The sequence below is a fragment of the Cryptomeria japonica genome, chromosome 5, assembly GCF_030272615.1.
Source record: "Cryptomeria japonica chromosome 5, Sugi_1.0, whole genome shotgun sequence".
In the NCBI taxonomy this organism is placed as follows: domain Eukaryota; kingdom Viridiplantae; phylum Streptophyta; class Pinopsida; order Cupressales; family Cupressaceae; genus Cryptomeria; species Cryptomeria japonica.
In genome coordinates this window covers 106,722,636-106,746,226 of record NC_081409.1, presented here as the reverse complement: position 1 = coordinate 106,746,226, position 23,591 = coordinate 106,722,636, and the positions used below count along the sequence as shown (strand labels likewise).

The 23,591-nt window shown below is 37.8% G+C and overlaps 1 protein-coding gene across 1 annotated transcript in view; it reads right to left on the bottom strand.

The window, feature by feature from the left end:
• LOC131067323 (uncharacterized) overlaps positions 1-728 on the bottom strand; it is a 70,318-nt gene extending 69,590 nt beyond the window's left edge. The window contains exon 1 of the mRNA XM_058002287.2: positions 327-728. Within this exon, the coding sequence (XP_057858270.1) occupies positions 327-537 (211 nt within the window). The 5' untranslated portion in view covers positions 538-728. The remainder of the gene's footprint in view (positions 1-326) is intronic.
• Positions 729-23,591: the final 22,863 nt, after the last annotated feature.

The following is a 23,591-nucleotide window of genomic DNA, read 5'->3' as shown; positions in this document are numbered from 1 at the left end:
CTTCTCATATTTCTTCATCTTAAAGGTCCACTGTGTAACACTCCATACGAAAATGGCTACCATTTTACTAACACACACTAATAAGAACAAATTGGTGAAAATACTATATTTAAATAGTTCAGCGCACCATTAAAGACGCGAGTCAATGTATAAACCGCGGGAGAATTTGACAGGAGAGAAAAAAAAAATTGAAAAAAAATACTACGAAACTAAAAAATTTCGAAACAAAAGCTAGGCGCTAATTCCACGTATATAGATCACACCATTTACTTCTCAAAGCATTACGAAAAAAAGAGAGAAAATGAAAAAAGCAGGTAAATAAATACCGCAGCCCGCAGCTACAAAAGTGATATTGATCCCCATGAGAGACGTGAGGCGTACGGGAGAGACAAGATTCGTGCTGCTAAAATCCACATTCTTACGGCCAGCTGCCTCCCACATAGTCGCCCCGCAGAACAAGAGTTCTCCGCCTTTGGGGTTTCCACTAATCTCCTGGTCTTCCTTCTTAACACTGGCACTCGCTTCCGCCGTACTCATTTTCCCTGCCAGTATTCGAACTCTCGATCTGAGCCTCGAGCTCCGAAACCCTTGGAGCCGTTTTCAGTTCAAAAATGAACCGAGCAGGAATTTTTTTGACAAGCGCGGGGGGATTCGAACCCAGGCTCTCTTTTACTTTTTCGTTAGCTCTTTTGATGTTTTACTCGTTTTTAAATAAATACCTATCAGAAGGCTTTTTGATTTGTTCGTATGTTTTTTTTTCCTTTGTAAACCGCTTTGGGTCATTCCGGGAGTTTGTCGCAAGCTGTTTTGTGGAGGGCGGGAATGTCTTTTAATGTCCTGGTTGGAGTTGGTGCCTTTGCCTATTGGGGCTTAATCACACTCAAGTTGTTGGGAGGATCTTCATTGAGGAAAGAGTGGGTGAATGTGATTTTGTGGGCCTCAAATTGGGCTATGTTGTTAGAGGGACAAATGAACTTTGAGCAAGGTTTTATCTTTCTCCATGGGGGAATTTTGTGTATTTCAGTGTCATTCTCACTTGGGTATTGGGATTTTGTGGTTTTTGAGTGTTATTTTTATTTAGGCATGGGAGCAATCTATTTTTAGTGTCATTCTTATTTGGACATGAGGATTTTGTGGTTTTTGAGTGTCATTCTTATTTGGGCATAAGAATATTCTTGAGTATCATTTTCATTTGGATATGAGGATTTTGTGGTTTTTGAGTGTCGTTCTTATTTGTGTATGGAAATTTTGTGGTTCTCTTGATTTGTGAGTTTAGAGGGTACATAAAGGTTAAATTTGATGGTTTTGTGGTTGTATTTGTATAATTTTATAAAAATTTATAAGGTTGTGGGATTATTTTGTTGTTTTTGTAATTTGATGTGAGAGTAAGAGCTTGCATTGGTATCTTTTCAATTCAAAGTCGAGAATTGAGAGGGATTCAATCTTTCAAAGTTGTGTAAGGTATATGATTTTGGTCTTTTTGTTTACTTGTTGCACCTCTAGGGGATTTGAATCTTATTAGATGGCATAATCAAGGAATATATTGTCACCCTTATCGATTGCGTTCAATCAATTGATATACAACCATTTGGTAACTATGAGAGATCTTTGGATCATTGAAATTATAAAGGAATGTAATTTATATTTTTTTTAAACCAATGATTATGCTAGTAGTTAAAAGATAATATTAGATGGATAGTAATTATGGAAAATAAACCGATATATAAATTTGGTTGTCAAAATTAATCTCACATGTTAGGATTTTCTCTTTTTATGGAAAGATTTTATTGTCAATCTAAATATTTCTTCAAAGTTAAAAGAAATGTCCAATTTATTGAATTAGAAATCATTAACATCTCATTATTGTCATGTGTTTAGCAATATTCAATTGTTAGGACTTGCCTAAGTCTATAATAAGGCTCTAATTACAGTTTTACATCTAGGTTTTGACTTGATCAACTTGTTTCATGAGGATTATCTTCAAGTGTGCAGGATGATATTATAGATCGTTTTGAGGATTGTCTTATTGTGATGCAAATATGAGAATATTGGACCCTTTATTTCAATGTCAATGTAAGATAATGGATCTTGTCATTGTAATGTGAGTTTGAATTGGCTTACACCCTAATTTTTATTGTTTGACAATTCATGTAACTGTTTTGTGTCATTCAATTCTTTATCTATTAAAAATCCTTCACATTGAACAACCTCCTTTTGTGTTTTCGTTTTATAATAAGATTTATAAACTCGAGCATCTTAAATGAAATACTTATAATATTTTTATATCGATTATTCAGTTAAAAATAAAGATTACAATCATGTTGAATAAAATTATTTCTAAGATTTCTACATTATCTCAATTGTTGTTAAATTAGAAAGTTCATCAATGATATCAAAATAATTTATTCTATATTTATATTTTTGAATGAAAGAGATAAAACAAAAGAATCGCTTTCAAATATAACATATTTATATAAATAAAGAGAAGATGTAAACCTTTTTAAATGTTGCAAGACAAATTAGTCAAGAAGAGGCAACGAAGAAATTCACCCCAAGTCTCCATTACTTAAGTTTATTTCACATCAATGAGCAAACCTTTTGTAGGCCCATACCATTCAAGACATAAGTAAGTTTTCATATCCCTTTTCTTTTTAAAATTTTGTTGCAAAGTGACTTGAGGAATTGGAATCATATTTTTATAGCAATAACTTAAAATTTGATAATGAAAAGCCATGCACTATTAAAATTTATTTTCCATCTCAATTAAAAGATTGGTGTTATTTTCATAATAATAAAGAGATAAAGAATAAGAATTTAAGATTTGACCTTTTTTTTTTTAAATGATTTAAAAATGGTTATTAAATGGATTTTTTACAATTAAGAATGATAAAATTTAAAAGTTTATACATGTGTTGAGGAATTTTTAGTAATAATTTAAAATATTCAAATTGTTGTAGCATAAATACTACCTTTCTTTCATAAATTGCAATTTCATGAAAGATTTATAATTTTTAAAAGTTTTTTGAGATTGACGTAGAGAAATTAGGTCTATGAAAATAAATACTCAGGAAATGATGCCATGCATAAGGGAGATAGATGAGCGCATAAAAATGATGGTTGAGGATGTTAGAGTAGGCTTTTATTTTCCATGTGTTAGTAGAGAATAATTATTTTTCCTACACATATTATTAAGCTTGCTTAGGTTATATTAGAATAGTTAGTGTGAGGATACGTGGCATAATCCTACAATCACATGTGTCATTCACACCCACGTTTGGGTAGTTAAATGTCACACCCTCTTTTGGATTTATTAGCCACCTCCCATAACAATTTGTTTGTCTTTACCTGAGTTGGCATAACCATGTATTTGGCATTTACCAAGTAGGTAAAACTCCCACCTATTTTGGGTTGATGGGAGTTATTATTTCTCTTGGAATTGCATGCCTATATTTTTCTATATAAACAAGCCCTCACATCTCCCTATGCTAAGAAGATCACTAGCTCAGTTGATTATGAGTCTAGTTCAATGCTAAGGGAGAGCTAAGTTTTGTTCATCTTTGGATTCTTGTCTTGCTTTCCTTCAGTCATTTTGATCTCGAATGGCTTCATAGTTAAATCCAACAAAAGAGGCATTAACAAACAATTGCCTTGATAAAATATGCAATTCAATCTTGTTAAGGTGGCCATTTTGTATAAAATAGTATATTCATAGTGAGTATATCAAGTCATCAACTAGCATCAATTAACGGAAGCAATAGAAGTCGAAATGCACCGGTAGAATGTAAATAGGGATAATGGTTGAACTCTAATGCATTCACAAAGAATGGCCTTATAAGCACTAAACTAAGGTAGTGTTCCTTATAGTAAAAGATGATATATTCAAAGAGCCTCCTAAAATTGGTCACAACTACCTCTATGTGTGACAACACTACAACTATGCTTTTATCATCCTCACCAAATTACTCAAATTTATTTTTTGTTTGGTCAAAACCAAACCAATGTTGGGGTGAAAAGGATCCTTAAAAGATTGATATAAAACTTTAATTGATCTTATTGGGTATAATTTTGATGTCTTGGCTCTATAATTTTGAACTCCTCTCACGAACTTTGGAACTACGGAAAACCAAACACAAAGGAGAGATCATATTGATGCCCTAAATATTTATTCAAAGTGAAAATAATAATCCAATTTATTTGAATTATAAATTATTAACGTTTGATTTCTGCCATGTGATTGGCATTAGCCAATAATAGAGCTCTAACTGAACTTTTGCATCTAGGTTTTGACTTAATCAACTCAACTCATGAGGATTATCTTCAAGTGTGGAGGATGATGTTATGGATTGTTTTCTTTTTATGTGAGAGTGAGAATGCAAATTATATTATTATTGTGTTGAGGTGAGAATGCAAATTACGTAATGGTTATGTGGCAGTGACGGTAAGGATTATCTTATTGTTGTGAAGGAAGAAAATGTGAATCAAAATAACATGGAAAAATGCAATGAAAGTACCAAATTCACACTCACACTCACTCAATTAAACCTAAGATCTATGCATAATATTAGCATTTTCTAACTAATGAGCCTAAAAACCATCTAAAGTCTAACCACATCTTATTCTCAAGGGATTTAGATTAGCTGCCAACATAAGGTCTAACCCTAAGGCTAATACATTATGTACTTTTGGTTCTACAAGAACAAGGGGGCAGCCCTATAACAATACCTTTTAACCCTATTAAAACAATTTATTTAATATTTTTTAATATAAATATTATCCTTTATTTAACTAATAAGATATATGATGATTCATAACTTTGGCTATACTCTCAAATTGGTTACTTTTTGGTTTAGAGAATATGGAACCCTGATTTAACCAACTAAAACATGAAAGCAAATTTGGTTCTTTTTTATTTTTAAGAATTTAACTATGACTTTGAAAAACTCAAACCTTAAACATTTGTCTTGTTAGGGCTATAGAGTCAGATCATAACCTAACACTCACAATTGCTTAACAAGATTAATTTAAATCCTATGGGCTAATGAGATCAACGCCTTACATCAATTTCCCCATTATGAATTTTGATATGATTCTTATTTAGATCCTTAACAGCACACCACAAACCCTTATGTTCAACTTAGAGCAATTTAATCTTTTCCTTAAAAATAAGAATTAAATTAAATATATACCATCATTAGATTGCAAGGATGGAATACAAGAAAATTGCTCATTACGTCTGAAAAAGGTTGCAAGCATAACGTTAAGGAGACAATCACACCAAAATTGTTTGAAACTTTTTGTATTTATGGTTCTAAAACTTACTTTACAATCTCTGAAATATTAAGCTATGTCTTTCTACTATATATACCTATCTATGACACAATACAAAATTTGATCTCTCCTCGAAGTTCAAAGGCTAGAGAAGAAGGTAGAGTGGCTCAAAATTCCCTTTTATAAGAACAAGGGATCAAACAAGCTTAAAGCCAATTGTACACTTGTCACATTTACATTTGGTAGTTTCTTACGAATTATGCCCAAAAAGATAGCATATCAAAAATTAGCAAAATCTAGAATGGAAAGTTGGAGAAAGATGAAAGAGAGAATTAAGACACCTTGATATGCCAAAATTAAGCAAGCCTGACTTGCTTCTATTTGCAAAAGATAGCAAAATATGTCAATTTATATCGCTTAGCAAAAATACATGAGTTGATTGATGTTGTTGTAAGGGAAGATATGAGAATTAGGTCATTTGTGAGATTGATTTGGTCTAACTAAAATCTAATGACCAACTAAAATGGCACATGTGCCCCTATTCCTCACATATTTTTCTTCCCAAGCTTCAAATGTTCTATCTATAGGCCACTGAAACTCTTGAATTTCAACAATATTTTCATTGTGTTGTGCATACTTGGAATCCAAAACTACTCTTGAATCTTTTTGATAACTCTTGTGTTTTAGCCTTTCCTTATTCATCCTTGATGCTTGGCAACACTTTACACTCCATTTAATCAATGATTTTAAATTTCTTCTTGAGATGCTTGACAAGCTTCATCATATATGACACCATTTTCTCCAACAATAGAACATTATTGAAAACTAATTGAAGCTTAGATAGCTTATCACTATCATAACTTGCTCATTTAACCATATCCATGATAATTTGAGTTTTAGGGAGCCACATTTCTTTGATTGGCTTCAAATTATCAACATTTTAATCATACTTGATCATTGCATAGGTGATTTCATAATACCCTTTATAGGCATAATCTACCTTTGCATTTAACTTAGTTAATCTACGATTAACTACATTAGTGACCATATTGTTTACTATATGCATTTTGCTTCCCTTCATTTCTTCAACTTCATCCTATAACTCCTAACTCTCACTTAGCAATGCATCTCTATCAGACGAGAATATTGGAGCAGAAGTTGAAGGTGCATCTACAACTTGCACTGAAACACTTTTTAGAATTTCTATATGTTCTTCCAAGTCCTTATTCTGTATCACCAACTACATGCATTACGAAGAGGGGAAAAGAGATTTGAAGGTCAAATTATCAAAACATAACGAAATAAACATGCAGAATGCTAAAATATCATTAAAAGACCATTTCACCTTGCTATTTTACCTTCTCCTTCAGATTGAGCTTGATGAAGTGAAGGCGCCCCTTGATACTGCTCCATTTGATGTGCTCCTTTGATTGCAGGATGTGGATGGCTCTCCAATGTTGTGCACAAATGGAATGGATTTGAAAAATGATAAGGATGAGATGATCAAGTTGCCAAGATGATTTCCTAGGCTCAAAAGGGCAGCATAAACTTACTAGATTTCAAGATGTTTTGAATGAAGGGATGGAGCCCTATTTTATAGGAAGAGGAGAGGAAAACGGATGGCTACGATGAATTCGAGATGAAGGGCTAAGATTTACTTGTGAACTCACACAAGGTCCAAGAGAGGGTGTGGAGATCAAGAAATATGCCTTAAAGGCATTTCGTATCTCCACACTCCACAAGATGCATTGGAGGAATTAAAAATTCTCCAAAAAATGATATCATGGGGATTGGAGGAATAAAAAGGAATTAAAAATTCCTTGGGAGCGGGGATGCCTAGAGGAATGTGTGATTTTGAAAATCTTACATTCACCTAGGAAAAGAGAATTTAAAGCTAGTGGCTGGATGAAAAGGACAAAGAATTGACTTTGTGGCTAATCATGATGATTAACCATTAACGACTCATTAGGAGGGGGATTAGAGGAAATGTTATGTGGGATTAATATTTCTAGGAGAATTTGACTAGGAGAGAGAATGAGTGGAGGGAATAAAAAATTAGAAGAATAATGTTAAGTGAGTTTAGGGAGTTTTTAGAAAAATTTATTAGGTTGATGATGAATTAAGAAGATGATTTGTTGGAATCATGTAGGTTAACTAATTAATTGAAATTAATTAGCTAAAAGGAAGATTTGTGAGGATTTGATTTTTTAGAAGAATAAAGAAAGGGATTGATTTATTACATGCTATAGTGACAATATTAATTATATTTAATTAATATTGAGAGGAATTTGAATTAACATAATTAATTAATTAATTATGCGAGGAATTAAAAATAATTAAAATAATAATTTTTAAGTGTCTACATTTAGCCCCTCTTTGAAGCGAGGTGTGATGACACATTGATTCAAAGAATAATCTTGTTTTGATGTTGATATTGGTTTGATAGGATGCCCCGACTCTTGATTGATAGATTATGGTATGGTGATGCCCCCTCAGGAGATCAATTGAGGTATTTGATCTTTGGAGTTTTTGCGAAATTGATATCCCGATAGATTTGATTTGATTCAATTGATAAGATCTAGATTTAGTCTGGTTTCAAGAAGAATTCATCCTGTATAAGACAAAGATGATCAAAGTGTCTGGTTTCAGGAAGGATTCATCCTGTATAAGACATGATTGATCACAATATCTAGTTTCAGGAAGGATTCATCTTGTATAAGACATGATCGGAGTGTCTGGTTTCAGGAAGGATACATCCTGTATAAGACATGACTGATCACAACGTCTGGTTTCAAGAAGGATTCATCTTGTATAAGACATGATCGGAGTGTCTGGTTTCAGGAAGGATACATCCTGTATAAGACATGACTGATCACAACGTCTGGTTTTAGGAAGGATCCATCCTGTATAAGACATGATTGATGACAACGTCTGGTTTCAGGAAGGATTCATCCTGTATAAGACATGATTGATGACAACGTCTGGTTTCAGGAAGGATTCATCCTGTATAAGACATGATCGGAGTGTCTGGTTTCAGGAATGATACATCTTGTATAAGACATGACTGATCACAACGTCTGGTTTCAGGAAGGATTCATCATGTATAAGACATGATCAGATCACAACGTCTGGTTTTAGGAAGGATTCATCCCGTATAAGACATGATTGATCACAACGTCTGGTTTCAGGAAGGATTCATTCTGTATAAGACACGATCGGATCACAACGTCTGGTTTGAGGAAGGATTCATCTTGTATAAGACATGAATCAAGATCAGAATTGATTATGTGAGGAAAAAAAAAATAGAGGAAGAAAAAATTAAGGTGGAAGGGATAGATGAGGAACAAATATGAAGCAGTCGTGAGGTATTTGGAAAGCAGAATACGAGATGCGAGACCGCGGAGGAAAATGGGGGCAATTGAGAACTCCATGGGATTATTGAGTTTAGGATTTGATGGAATGATGGTGAGATTTTGTGCACAACAAATGTGGAGAGCCAACCTAGTTTGATGTTGCCTTGAGTGACTTGCACCATTGATTATAGAAATCAGGATGCCATGAGAAATGCAGGGCGTGGAATAACTCTGTAGACAAATGGGAATTTCTTGCACACAACAATATGAGTGTTTAAGAAACACTAATACAGAGTTGTGGGTTCGTGCAAGGAAACCCTCAAACACACCGATACCTCTTGTACACGAGAAGGTAAGTGTTGATAAACACTAGTACCAGGTCGTCGATTTATACAAGAAGGATCCAAAACATGCCATACTATGAAATATGCCCCAGTATGCACCTATCATAACGTACCTGGATATGGAAGAACCCAGGCAGTCGTAAATAGTGGCTGTCGTAAATAGTGGCAGTCGTAGGGCAAAAGATGCAAGCCTATATGAAAAAATCTAACAAAATTTAACAAGTCTCTTCCTTGCGACCACATGATACCTCTTGCCAAGAGTAGAACTAGGATGGACTTGGGATTGTTTCTCAAGACTTCTTGAAGCTTACACACAGAGGCATAAAATCTCAATTTCAATGGGACATTCCTTGTTCATGACTCAGACAAAGACTTCATCATCATACGCATGTTTTATTGGGAGGCGGAAAAAAAGGAATGTTGCGCATGGGTGGGCTAGATGGCAGATGATTTGTAGTATCGACATGATAGACAGTGGATCCGGTTATTTACCTTGCCGTCTACACAGAGGTTTTCACCAAGGTACTTGTCCATAGCGCCACCAAGTGGTTTTCACTAATGGACGAATTGTTTTTTCTTTCTTTTTCTGATTTTTTATTTTTTTTGTATCATAAGGTGCCTATTTGCCAGGTTTTCACCAAAGTGACGATTTTTTCAGGATCTTTTTCTCGTTCTTTTTTTTTTATTTTTCTTGATTTTTATTTTTTTTTGACAATTTAAGACTTTCTAAGGACTAAGCATAAAATCTTTTGAGGTGCATGATATTCATTGGATCATCCAAAGGATTGCCTTCGAGAGTAGCCAACTGATAAGCTCCTGATCCATATTTCGCTATGATTACATATGGTCCAAGCCAATTAGGCTCGAACTTGCCTTTCCTTTCTCTTTCTTGTAGATTTTTTTGATTTTCCATGAGGACAAGATCACCGACTTGGAATTCTCGGGTTATGACTTTTTTATGATAACTCATGCGCAGACGGTTTTGATATACCCGGAGATGATTCAAGACCTTGAGGCATCTTTCATCTAACAATTCTAGCTCTTGTAAGCGGGCAATTTTGTATTCTTCCTCTGGTAGGATGTTTTGCAGCGATACCCTTAAAGAGGGGATCTCGATCTCAAGGGGAAGGATAGCTTCAGAACCAAATACTAGGGAATAAGGAGTGGCACCTATGGGGGTGTGGATGGAGGTGCGGTAGGCCCACAATGCAGGATGGATTTGGAGGTGCCAATCACGGCCTATTTCATTGACTGTCTTTTTGAGGATTTTTATTAGGGTTTTATTAGAAGTCTCAGCTTGGCCATTGCCTTGGGGGTAATATGGAGTGGAGAAGTGGTGTTGGATGTTGAATTTTTGGCAGAGTTCTTTGACATCCTGGTTCTTAAATTGTTTACCATTATCTATGATGATGACTTCTGGGATGCCATATCGACAGATTAGGTAGTTCAGGATGAATTTGGATATTTGCTTGCCAGTGGTGAAAGTAAGAAGGATAGCCTCTACCCACTTGGTGAAGTATTTGGTGGCGGTGATAATGAATTTATGTCCATTGGAAGATGAAGGGTGGATTTTCCCAATGAGATCGAGCCCCCACTGCGAGAAGGGCCATGGTGTAATGAATGGCTGCAATTCTTGTGACGGTGCATGAATCTTGTCGTCATGCTATTGGCAAGGGATGCATTTCTTCACATAGTTGTATGCATCTTCTTCCATTTTAGGCCAATAGTATCATGTTCTTAAAAGTTTTTTAGCCAATGTGAGTCCACTCGAATGTGCCCCACATATACCCTCATGTACCTCACGTAATGCCCATTTTGCTTCTTGTTTATCTAAACACCTTAGGAGGGAACCATCAAAATGCCTTCTGAACAAGGTGTCTACAAGGATGGTGTAACGGGCACATTGGCGGATGAAGGTTTTCTATTGGGTTTTGGTGAGGTGTGGGGGAATGGTGTTGTCTTTGAGGAAAACGAAGGTTTCTTGGTACCAAGGGGACTCGAGACCAACGAGAACACACACCATTTCAGACTCTGGTAGGTCGTATGCCGGTATAAACAATTTCTCGACCAAGAACTTGCACTTCTGACTGTGTGCTAGCATTTGAAGGAGGGAGCCAATGGTGGCCATTGCATCTGCAGCCCTGTTGTTTGTTCGTGGGATTTGGTCAAACTTGATTGCCGTGAAATGTTGCTTAAGATCTTCAACCATGGTACGGTAGGGAAGGAGTTTATCATCTTTTGTCTGGTATTCATCATTGACTTCTTTTATGATGAGTTGGGAATCACCATAGACTTGTAATTCCTTTATTTTCCAATGGATAGCCAAGTGTAAACCTGTGATGAGGGCCTCGTATTCTACTATGTTATTGGTACATGCAAAGGCTATCTTGTATGATTTGGGGATGCCATCTCCTTGAGGTGTGACCAATAATATTCTTGCCCCCGATCCATTTTGAGTGTAGGAGCCATCAAAATACAATTTTCATGTGGAGGATGTGGTAACAGTCATAATGAACTCATCTGGTAATTATGTGAGAAGAGGATGGTCGCCTGGAAGTGGAGCTTCAGCCAACTGATCTGCAATGACTTATCCCTTGATTGCCTTTCTGTCCACATATTCAATGTCAAACTCGCTTAAGAGCATGACCCATTTGGCGGTTCTGCCAGTGAGAGTAGCTTTGGACAAGAGATATTTAAGTGGATCAATTTTAGCAATTAATTTTGTCTTATTATTTAGCATATAGTGTTGTAGTTTATGTGTGCTGAACACTAATGCCAAACATGCTCTTTCAATGGGGGTGTAATTGAGTTCATATCCTACCAACGTCCGACTAATGTAGTAAATGGCGTGTTCCTTCCCTTGATCATCTGTTCACGCCAATAATGCCCCCAATGCCACTGCAGTAGCACATATGTACAAAATAAGAGGTTTTCCAAGAGCAGGAGGCATCAATACGGGAGGTGGTGCTAGATATTCTTGAAGAGGGAAAAATAGATTTGAAAGGTAACCTGATCAAAGCATAACGAAATAAACATGCAGAATGCTAAAATATCATAAAAAGACCATTTCACCTTGCTATTTTACCTTCTCCTTCGGATTGAGCTTGATGAAGTGAAGGCGCCCCTTGATAATGCTCCACTTGATGTGCTCCTTTGATTGCTGGATGTGGATGGCTCTCCAATATTGTGCACAAATGATAAGGATGAGATGATCAAGTTGCCAAGATGATTTCCTGGGCTCAAAAGGGCAGCATAAGCTCACTGAATTTCAAGATGATCTGAATGAAGGGATGGAACCCTATTTTATAGGAAGAGGAGAGGAAAACGGATGGCTAGGATGAATTCGAGATGAAGGGCTAAGATTTACTTGTGAGGTCACACAAGGTCCAAGAGAGGGTGTGGAGACCAAGAAATATGCCTTAAAGGCATTTCGTATCTCCACACTCTACAAGATGCATTGAAGGAATTAAAAATTTTCCAAAAATGGATATTATGGGGATTAGAAGAATAAAAAGGAATTAAAAATTCTTTGGGAGAGGGAAATGCCTAGAGGAATGTAAGATTTCGAAAATCTTACATTCATCTAGAAAAAGAGCATTTAAAGCTAGTGGTTGGATGAAAGGACAAAGAGTTGACTTTGTGGCTAATCATGATGATTAGCCATTAACGACTCATTAGGAGGGGAATTAGAGGAAATGTTAGGTGGGATTTATATTTGTAGGAGAATTTGACTAAAAGAATAATGTTAAGTGAGTTTAAGGAGTTTCTAGAAGAATTTATTAGGTTAATGATGAATTAAGAAGATGATCTGTAGGAATCATGTAGGTTAACTAATTAATTGAAATTAATTAGCTAAGAGGAAGGTTTGTGAGGATTTGATTTTTTAGAAGAATAAAGAAAGGGATTGATTTATTAAATAAATCAATCATATGCTATAGTGACAATATTAATTATATTTAATTAATATTGAGAAGAATTTTAATTAACATAATTAATTAATTAATTATGTGAGGAATTAAAAAAATAATTAAAATAATTATTTTTTAAGTGTTTACATTTTGCCCCTCTTTGAAGCAAGGTGTGATGACGCATTGATTCAAAGAATAATCTTGTTTTGATGTTGATATTGGTTTGATAGGATGCCCCGGCTCTTGATTTATAAATTACGGTATGGTGATGCCCCCTCGGGAGATCAATTGAGGTATTTGATCTTTGGAGTTTTGTGAAATTGATATCCCGATAGATTTGATTTGATTTGATTGATAAGATCTAGATTCAGTCTGGTTTCAAGACGAATTCATCCTGTATAAGACAAAGATGATCAAAGTGTCTGGTTTCAGGAAGGATTCATCCTGTATAAGACAAAGATGATCAAAGTGTCTGGTTTCAGGAAGGATTCATCCTGTATAAGACATGACTGATCACAACGTCTGGTTTCAGGAAGGATTCATCCTGTATAAGACATGATCAATCACAACGAATGTCTGGTTTCAGGAAGGATTCATCCTGTATAAGACATGATCAGAGCATCTGGTTTCAGGAAGGATTCATCCTGTATAAGACATGATCAGAGCGTCTGGTTTCAGGAAGGATTCATCCTGTATAAGACATGATCAGCTCGTCTGGTTTCAGGAAGGATTCATCCTGTATAAGACACGATCAGATCACAACGTCTGGTTTCAGGAAGGATTCATCCTGTATAAGACATGATCAGATCACAACGTCTAGTTTCAGGAAGGATTCATCCTGTATAAGACATGATCAGATCACAACGTCTGGTTTCAGGAAGGATTCATCCTGTATAAGACATGATCAGATCACAATGTCTGGTTTCAGGAAGGATTCATCCTGTTATTTACTAACAAGTCTCTTCCTTGCGACCAAATGATACCTCTTGCCAAGAGTAGAACTAGGATGGACTTGGGATTGTTTCTCAAGACTTCTTGAAGCTTATACAGAGGCATGAAAGCTTAGTTGCACTGGGACATTTCTTGTTCATGACTTAGGCAAAGACTCATCATCATACGCATGTTTTATTCGGAGGCGGAAAAGAAGGAATGTTGTGCATGGGTGGGCTGGATGGCAGATGATTTGTAGTATCGACCTGATAGACAGTGGATCCAGTTATTTACCTTGGCACCCGCACAAAGGTTTTCACCAAGATACTTGCCCATAGCGCCACGAATTGTTTTTCTTTCTTTTTTTTTTTTATTTTCTCTTCTTCTTTTTTTTTTTGTTAATTTTTTATTTTTTATTTTTTTAGACAATTTAAGACTTTCTGAGGACTAAGCATAAAACCTTTTGAGGTGCATGATATTCATCGGATCATCCAAAGGATCGCCTTCAGGAGTAGCCAACTGATAAGCTCCTGATCCATATTTCGCTGTGATTACATATGGTCCAAGCCAGTTAGGCTCGAACTTGCCTTTCTTTTCTCGTTCTTGTAGATTTTTCTGATTCTCCATGAGGACAAGATCACCAACTTGGAATTCTCGGGTTCTGACTTTTTTATGATAACTCATGCGCAGACAGTTTTGATATACCCGGAGATGATTCAAGGCCTTGAGGCGCCTTTCATCTAACAATTCTAGCTCTTGTAAGTGGGCAATTCTGTATTCTTCCTTTGGTAGGATGTTTTGCAGCGATACCCTTAGAGAGGGGATCTTGATCTCAAGGGGAAGGATAGCTTCAGAACCAAATACTAGGGAATAAGGAGTGGCGCCTGTGGGGGTGCGGATGGAGGTGCGGTAGGCCCACAATGCAGGATGGATTTGGAGGTGCCAATCACGGCCCGCTTCATTGACTGTCTTTTTAAGGATTTTTATTAGGGTTTTATTAGAAACCTCAGCTTGGCCATTGCCTTGGGGATAATATGGAGTGGAGAAGTGGTGTTGGATGTTAAATTTTTGGCAGAGTTCTTTGACATCCTGGTTTTTAAATTGTTTACCGTTATCTGTGATGATAACTTTTGGGATGCCATATCGACGGATTAGGTAGTTCAAGATGAATTTGGATATTTGCTTGCCGGTGGTGAAAGTAAGAGGGATAGCCTCTACCCACTTGGTGAAGTATTCGGTGGCGGTGATAATGAATTTATGTCCGTTGGAAGATGAAGGGTAGATTTTCCCAATGAGATCGAGCCCCCACTGCGAGAAGGGCCATGGTGTAATGAATGGCTGCAATTCTTGTGAGGGTGCATGAATCTTGTCACCATGTTGCTGGCAAGGGATGCATTTCTTCACATAATTGTATGCATCTTCTTCCATTTTAGGCCAATAGTATCCTGTTCTCAAAAAAATTTTAGCCAATGTGAGTCCACTTGAGTGTGCCCCACAGATGCCCTCATGTACTTCGCGTAATGCCCATTCGGCTTCTTGTTTATCTAAACACCTTAGGAGGGAACCATCAAAATGCCTTCTGAACAAGGTGTCTGCAAGGATGGTGTAACGGGCACATCGACGGATGAAAGTTTGTTGTTGGGTTTTGGTGAGATGTGGGGGAATGGTGTTGTCTTTGAGGAAAGCGAAGGTTTCTTGGTACCAAGGGGACTCTGGACCAACGAGAACACACACCATTTCAGATTCTGGTAGGTCGTATGCCGGTATAAACAATTGCTCGACCAAGAACTCGCACTTCTGACTATGTGCTGGCATTTGAAGGAGGGAGCCAATGGTGGCCATTGCATCTGCAGCCCTATTGTTTGTTCGTGGGATTTGATCAAACTTGATTGCCGTGAAATGTTGCTTAAGATCTTCAACCATGGTACGGTAGGGAAGGAGTTTATCATCTTTTGTCTGGTATTCATCATTGACTTGTTTTATGACGAGCTGGGAATCGCCATAGACTTGTAATTCCTTTATTTTCCAATGGATAGCCAAGCGTAAACCTGTGATGAGGGCCTCGTATTCTGCTATGTTATTAGTACATGCAAAGGCTATCTTGTATGATTTGGGGATGCCATCTCCTTGAGGTGTGACCAATAATATTCCTGCCCCCGATCCATTTTGAGTGTAGGAGCCATCAAAATACAATTTCCATGTGGAGGATGTGGTAACAGTCATAATGAACTCATCTGGTAATTCTGTGAGAAGAGGATGGTTGCCTGGAAGTGGAGCTTCAGCCAGTTGATCTGCAATGACTTGTCCCTTGATTGCCTTTCTGTCGACATATTCAATGTCAAACTCGCTTAAGAGCATGACCCATTTAGCCGTTCTGCCAATGAGAGCAGCTTTTGACAGGAGATATTTAAGTGGATCAATTTTAGCAATTAATTTTGTCTTGTTGTTTAGCATATAGTGTCGTAGTTTCTGTGTGCTGAATACTAATGCCAAACATGCTCTTTCAATGGGGGTGTAGTTGAGTTCATATCCTACTAGCGTCCGACTGATGTAGTAAATGGCGTGTTCCTTCCCTTGATCATCTGTTTGCGCCAGCAATGCCCCCCAATGCCACTGTAGTAGCACATATGTACAAAATGAGGGGTTTTCCAAGGGTATGTGGCATCAAAACTGGAGGTGATGCTAAATATTCTTTTAATTTTTCAAAGGCCTTTTGACAGAGGCAATCCCATTTGAATTTTGTGTCTTTTCGTAACAAATGTGCAAATGGATGGCACTTGTCAGCTAGCTGTGAAATGAAACGCCTGATAGACTGGAGTTTTCCCTGGAGACTGCGTAGTTGTTTGAGAGTTTTTGGTGGAGGCATTTCCATAATAGCTTTTACTTTTGCGGGATAAACCTCAATGCCTCTGCGAGAAACAATGAATCCTAGTAGTTTTCCCGATGTGACGCCAAACACACACTTTTTAGGATTTAGCCGCAGCTTGTATTTTTCCAATCTTTCGAAGATCTGTTTTAGAATAGGGATGTGCTCTTGTCTTATCTTGGATTTGCCTAGCAGATCATCCACATAGTCCTCCATAATTTTGTGCAAGAGGTCATGAAAAATTGTTGTCATTGCCCGTTGATATGTAGCTCCAGCATTTTTAAGGCCAAAAGGCATGACCCGATAACAGAAAGTACCCCATGGTGTTGTGAATGCGGTTTTATGTTGATCCTCATCTGCTATCCTGATTTGGTTGTATCCAGAAAACCCATCCATTAGCGATAGCATTTCATGTCCTGCTGTAAGATCCACAATCATATCTATGTTTGGAAGCGGGAAATCGTCTTTAGGACAAGCTATATTTAGATCTCGAAAATCTGTGCAAATGCGGATGCCCCCAGCAGGTTTGCCGACAGGCACAATGTTGGAGACCCATTCAGCGTAGTCTATGGGTTTGATAAATTCTGCGTCTAACAACTTTTGAAGTTCTGCCTTGACCAAGAGAGCAATATGCGGGTGCATTTTGCAGAGTTTTTGTTTTACAGGTTTTGCATCTGGGCGGACGGCGAGATTGTGAACCACCAAGGCAGGATCCAACCCTGGCATATCATAATAGGACCATGCAAAATTGATTTTAACCTCTGTAAGGAAGTTGATGAAGTCTTGTTTCTCGATTTCGGTGAGGGATTTGGCAATGAGCACATTTTTTGGAATGACTTTAGTGCCCATGTTGATGCTGTATGTTTCTTCTATCAACAAATTTGATTTGTCCTGTGGAAGGTAACCAATGGTAGGGAGGTCAAATCCCTCATCATCAAGTGCCTTTTCCAGGTTTTCACTTTCAGATATGCCCTTTGTTTTTATTTCTTGTTCATCCAAAGGCGCCTCAGGGAGGTTTTCACTTAGGAAATCATATCTTTTTCTTTTATTATCTTTTTTGTGGATAAGGGCATTGACTTGACTACCAAAGTATCCCTTTTCGTGTAGTTGAATACCCTCAATTCTATTACCATCTTCCATATTTTGCGTTGTTAGGAGAGCAATGAGAGCATTATCGTCGACGCAGACATCTAAATTGGGTTTGTCTCGTTGGCCCCAGTCAATGAGTTCAGGATGGACAAGATGTAGCTCATGTGAAGTGGGAGGGGTTACGGGGGTGATGGTATTGATGTAAGCATCGAAGAAGGTATCTTTCTCATATTCATAAGGCATTTCATGGAATTCCTCTTCGTCAGGGCTTTCGATATCCAAAGAAGGACTAGAAGGGGCACCAGGAATAGTAATCTTAGGCACCAGGGTGTACCCTAAGCCTCTGCTGTATCTGTAGGAGATAGGATTTATGGGTGCTTTTCTTCCTTTTTCCTCTGGTCCCAGACCGTGTCCTTTGTAACCCATTTTTTCAACTATGGCAAATGCTTTTGGATACATTTCTTTGGATATTCTTGTTGGATCATCGTCCTCTTCTCGGTACAGCCATGAAGAGATATCTGCTTCAAGGTTCTCATTATCAAGTGGGCCCCATTGCTGGAAGGTGGTGCTTTGGCATTGCATGACTGGTTTTGTGTCCTTTTTTAGCTCTTTTGGTTTGCCAAATGACTTAGGAGAGAGAGGGAGGTTTCCTATTAATAAGACGTCCTCCAATTTGTATTCTCCACAACCATTATCCAAGATCTTGATTTGATTATCTGGTTGGGATGATGTGGAGGCAACATTTAATGTGTCAGATGGAAGCGTTGGCAAAGGTCTATTTAGTGGGCAATGATACGGATGTTTCCCCTCTAATAATTTGCAATATTGAAAAGGTTAGGGATCACCTTTGATAGTGATCACTCTTCCATTATAGGGGAATTTGATGCATTAGTGATAGGTGGAGGGTACGGCTTGCAAGGAATGAATCCATGGCCTCCCGAGGAGAATGTTGTAGGGGAGATCAAGATCTAGTACTTGGCAAGGGGTTTCAATTGTAATGGGGCCCACTTGAAGAGGTAAGGTGATCATGCTCTTTGAAATTCTTTCTGCATCATCATATGCCTTTATTGTGATCCTTCCTGATATGTCTATCAGATCCTCAGAAAGTCCCAATTGTTTTATCAATTTGTATGTACACAGATTAAGCCCGGATCCACCGTCTATCAAGATTCATTTGACCTTGTGCTTTTGGATGAGAGCTTCGATGTGCAAAGGTTTGTTATGGTCCTCATCTGCGGGAGCATCTTTGGAGTTAAATACAATGTGTTGCTGGGCAACAAGGTTTCCAATGAGGGTTTGAAATTGGGTGGCATTGATGTTATCAGGAACGCGTGATTGGAGAAGGGCTTGTTCCAAAATTTCTTTATGGACTGGAGAAGTCTTGAGAAGTTCCAAAATGGAGATCTGCGCAGGTGTCTTCCCAAGTTGATCAAGGAGGTCATATCGGCGGGTGGAAGACATGGGTGGAGGGTTTGGTGGGGGAGGAACTCCTTGGATGGTGGCTCTTCCTCGGCGTGTAGTTGCATTACAGTCATTCTGGAAATGGGAGGTGGAAGGCATGGCACCTTGAATGACTATTCTAGCCGGGTTTGGTCTACTTTGGGAAGAAGGAGGATTGACTCCTTGGATGGTTATGACATTGACATGATTGTCTGCAGGTTCAATGCGACTTACTAAAAAATCAAAACCGGTTACGTGATTAGCATAGTCATAATCCATTACGTTAGATGATGAGCCTTTTCCTTTATCATGCTTTGGGAAGGGTTCTTGGTACATTTTGAGTTTGTCATTGTTATTACCAGGTTTTGCATTTGCTACCTCAATCTCACCTCTATCAATGAGATCTTGTATGTAGATCTTCAGTTTCATACACTTTCGTGTATCATGTCCCTTGATACGATGGTATTCACAATACTCATTTTCATTATACCATCTTGGTTTAGGTTGATTGGGATCAAACGGGCGAGTGATTGGAAAAACTACTATACCTGCTTGGACAAGTTTTTGAAACACCACTTCAATAGGCTCAGCAAGAGGAGTGAAATCTCTTGGAGTTTTGTTATTCGATCGGGGTGGTCGTCCTTGGATTGAGACATTGTTGTGAGGTTTTTGAGATTGATTTGAATTATTTTGATTGTTGAATTGATGAATATTGGTGGTGGATTTTGGGGGAGTGGCCACGGTTTGGACCCGCTTCACATCAGTTACACCATCATTGACCATGTTTTTATTTTTAGCCTAGAATTTTGGTTTGTCGTTATGATAAGAGGAAGAACTTTGTGATGACTTCTGGTAATGTTTCAAGGTTCCTTCCTCCAACAAAACACGTTCGAGGGAGAGGCCCTTATCGGTCAATTTTTGGAAGGATTTGATACATTGAGATATTAAAGGTCTTGAAAGTTCAGGCACCAAGTTCTTTTGAAATAGTTCAATTTGATGTTGTTCTGGCATGTCCCACTGGAATTTTTTGATAAGATGTCGCCATCTTTGTAGGAAATTGGTGAAGGTTTCTCCAGGCCTTTGTTTTGTATTACATAGGTCCATCATAGAAACATCATTACCCATGTTGTATGCATAGTGGGCCACAAATTTTTCTGCCAAGTCTGGAAAAGAGACAATGGAACCTCGTGGTAAAGATGAGAACCATGCCAGGGCGTCTCCTGTGAGACTCTTGGGAAAGAGTCTGCGAAGATAAAGGTCACTATAGGAGACTTCTTGGCATAAGATGTGGAATTCGCGGACATGGTCGCGGGGGTCTCCTTTGCCTTCATACTTGGTGAATTTAGGGATCTCAAATCCCGGGGGATACGGTGCAACTGATATAGATGGGTCATAAGGACAAGGGCAAAACTCTTCGAATGAGTAAGCTTTCCTTTTATTAGTGTTTTCTTTCATGTTTTTGATGATATTCTTCATGTCTTGAATTTCCTTGATGAGGTCTTGTTGTGGACTTTGATATTGATGAATTGTATCTGCCCCAAGCATTGGATGAACTAAAGAAGGTGCACCACCACCAATATATTGATATGATGAGGAAGTGGGAACGTGGGATGTGATGACCGATGTTGCTGGGGTTCGTGTGATAGTTGGTTGTGATCCGCCAACTGTTGTGACGGGATTGAATGCGGTCTGGATAAAATTTGCGACATTGTTGGGAGAAAGAGAAGTTTGTGGAATAGAAATATGTGGTTGAATAGAAGGAGGTGGTATAGAAGTTTGTTGGAGAATGGATGAGATTGGATTTGATAGTGGTATGGATGGTAAGGAGGAAGAAGGTGGGATGGAGATCGTGGTGGGAGGTGTCGTGAGTGGCATTGATTGGGCTTGGATGATTGATGGGGCTGCAATTGATTGAGTTTGAATAGTAGGTGCAACACTTTGTGTGGGAGCGAGGTCTCCTTGTGGTTGTTGGACAAGAGCGGATCTATTAAATTCAGGTGGAAGTTGAGCTCCATGTTCAAGAATAGTTTTCAGAAGTGCAGTAGGATTGTGTTTAATAAACTTTTCTACCATCTCTTGGTTATAAGAATCCGCTAGGAAAGTTTGCACTTCCAGACAAAGTTCATCTTGGTTAACCATGTCAAGATTTTGGCTTTGACCTTGATCGCTTGGTTGCCCACTTTGTGTATGATCTTGCGTGGGATCTTCATATAGGACACCAATGTCTGGCATGCCATATTGTTGATCAGCCATCTTTTTCTTTTGGGATCGAGTTGCGACCATACACGATATTTGTGATGAAAAGACTTAGGAAAAATGTGATGAAATGACTTAGAAAATTTGTGATGGAAGGTTTTTAGAAACTTGTGATGAAAGGACTTAAGAAATTATGAGAATGAAAGGACTTAAGAAATTTGTGATGAAAGGACTTAAGAAATTTGTGGATGAAAGAACTTAAGAAATTTGTGATGAAAGGACTTAAGAAAACTGTGATGAAAGGACTTAAGAAATTTGAGGATGAAAGCACTTAAGAAATGTGAGGATGAAAGGACTTAAGAAATTTGTGGATGAAAGAATTTAAGAAATTTGTGATGAAAGGACTTAAGAAATTTGTGATGAAAGGACTTGGATGAAAGAACTTAAGAAAATTTGAGGATGAAAGGACTTAAGAAATTTGAGGATGATTGATGAAGAAGGTATGGTAGTGATGGTTTAGAAGAAAACTTGATGACTAGGTTGTCTTTGGCATGAACATGAAGGATCTATTTAAATGGCAAGTTGTATGAAGGGATATGACCACCCTGATTTGGATGATAGTAGGTGTTTCAAGGGACAAACTTGAATGTTGACGTAGAGGATAAACTCTTAGCTTCTCTCTTAGTCTTATGAAAAATGGGACGGATGGAGTTTTGACGCAATTTTGAACTTGGTGTGGGTAATAACTTGGACAATTTGTTTGTGTCTTGACAAATATTTTTGCAAAGTTTTTTTTTTTTTTTGGGGATAGTGATGTGTTTTTAGTCTACTCTTGGAAAGTATGTATCAAACAAAGCAAACACAATGATTAAATGCATATTATCTCAAAGACACTCATGCTCATATACAACATTCTTAAGGCTGGCAAGGACAATAGTCATTGAATCCCAATTGGTTTCCCATCTACGCTTACCCAGAGCGGACACTTAGATGCTTGACCCCACTGGCTCCCCTCCACGGCACTCACTTCTCGGGGCAGCCAAGCATCAATTCCCATGAAAACTCCTCATGGCGAACTTTGTGTATCTACTAAGGGCCGTAAGAATATGGGCCGCTTCAGAGGTCCGACCTCCTGCACCAATGACTAGAAGGTTTTTGGCCACTATGAACAAGGTGTTTAGTAAGTCTTCCCGTTAGGAGCTACCCTTCGAAGTTGCGCAAGCGTAATTGAGGCCTATAGCCCAATGAAGCACCAGGAACTTAGTAGTCACGCAAGCATGATTGAGATCTCTAGGATCCTACTAAGCACCCAATGTGAGAGTGAACTTTCATATAGCCCCAACCATTAACCCTTTCGTAGTCAATGGCCTATTTATTATAGTGAGTTGGGAACCCCAGGTCCGGGTGTACTCACTTGGGTCGTTCCCCTCTTACCTTCTCAAAGAGCAAGTTGGGAGGGCAGGCCCGCTAGAGATAAACACACAATCAAACAAGAAAAGGTTGGAGGGTCTGGATTTCTGATCGTCTAATAAGACGAGAGCATACTTTCCTACCTTTACGCTTTTCTTAAAGACACATAAGACAATGGTTCATTCCATTTTAATTAATATCTAGGTGCCTAATTTAAATAAATGCACAATATTTGGTTGAATCAGCCAGGCAACCTGCAAAACCACTTGATTAGTAGTTTGAAAAATGGAGTCTTCAAAAAGCGTCCTGCAAAACAACTTGATTAGTAGTTTGGAAAAAATAGTCTTCAACAAGCGTCCTGCAAAAAATCAACAAAATGACAAAAATATTAATTTTTTTAATTTTTTGGGAATAAATAGAAAAACATGAATAAAAACTTTTTTACTAATGACAAATGTGGATTTGAAGAAAACTTTGATGGGTAAATGGGGTTTGACTAGGTTTTTACCACTTTCTAAGGGATATACAAGTGAAAAAAATGGGGATTTTGGAGGAGAGATGAAGGAATGGGAAAATTTGTCCAAGAGGGACAAAGAAGCAAAAGTTGAAGATGGATAATATGAGAAAAATTTGGAGGTGATTGGATGAAAAGAGAAGTAGTTATGGCAAACCCTAAAAATAGAGAAATATGGGATTTTGGGCTTCAAAAAGTGGATTTTTGAGATAGGGCCTCCAAGGAAGAAAATGTGGAAAATGGCAATGTGGAGAATATGGTGAAGTTTGAAGG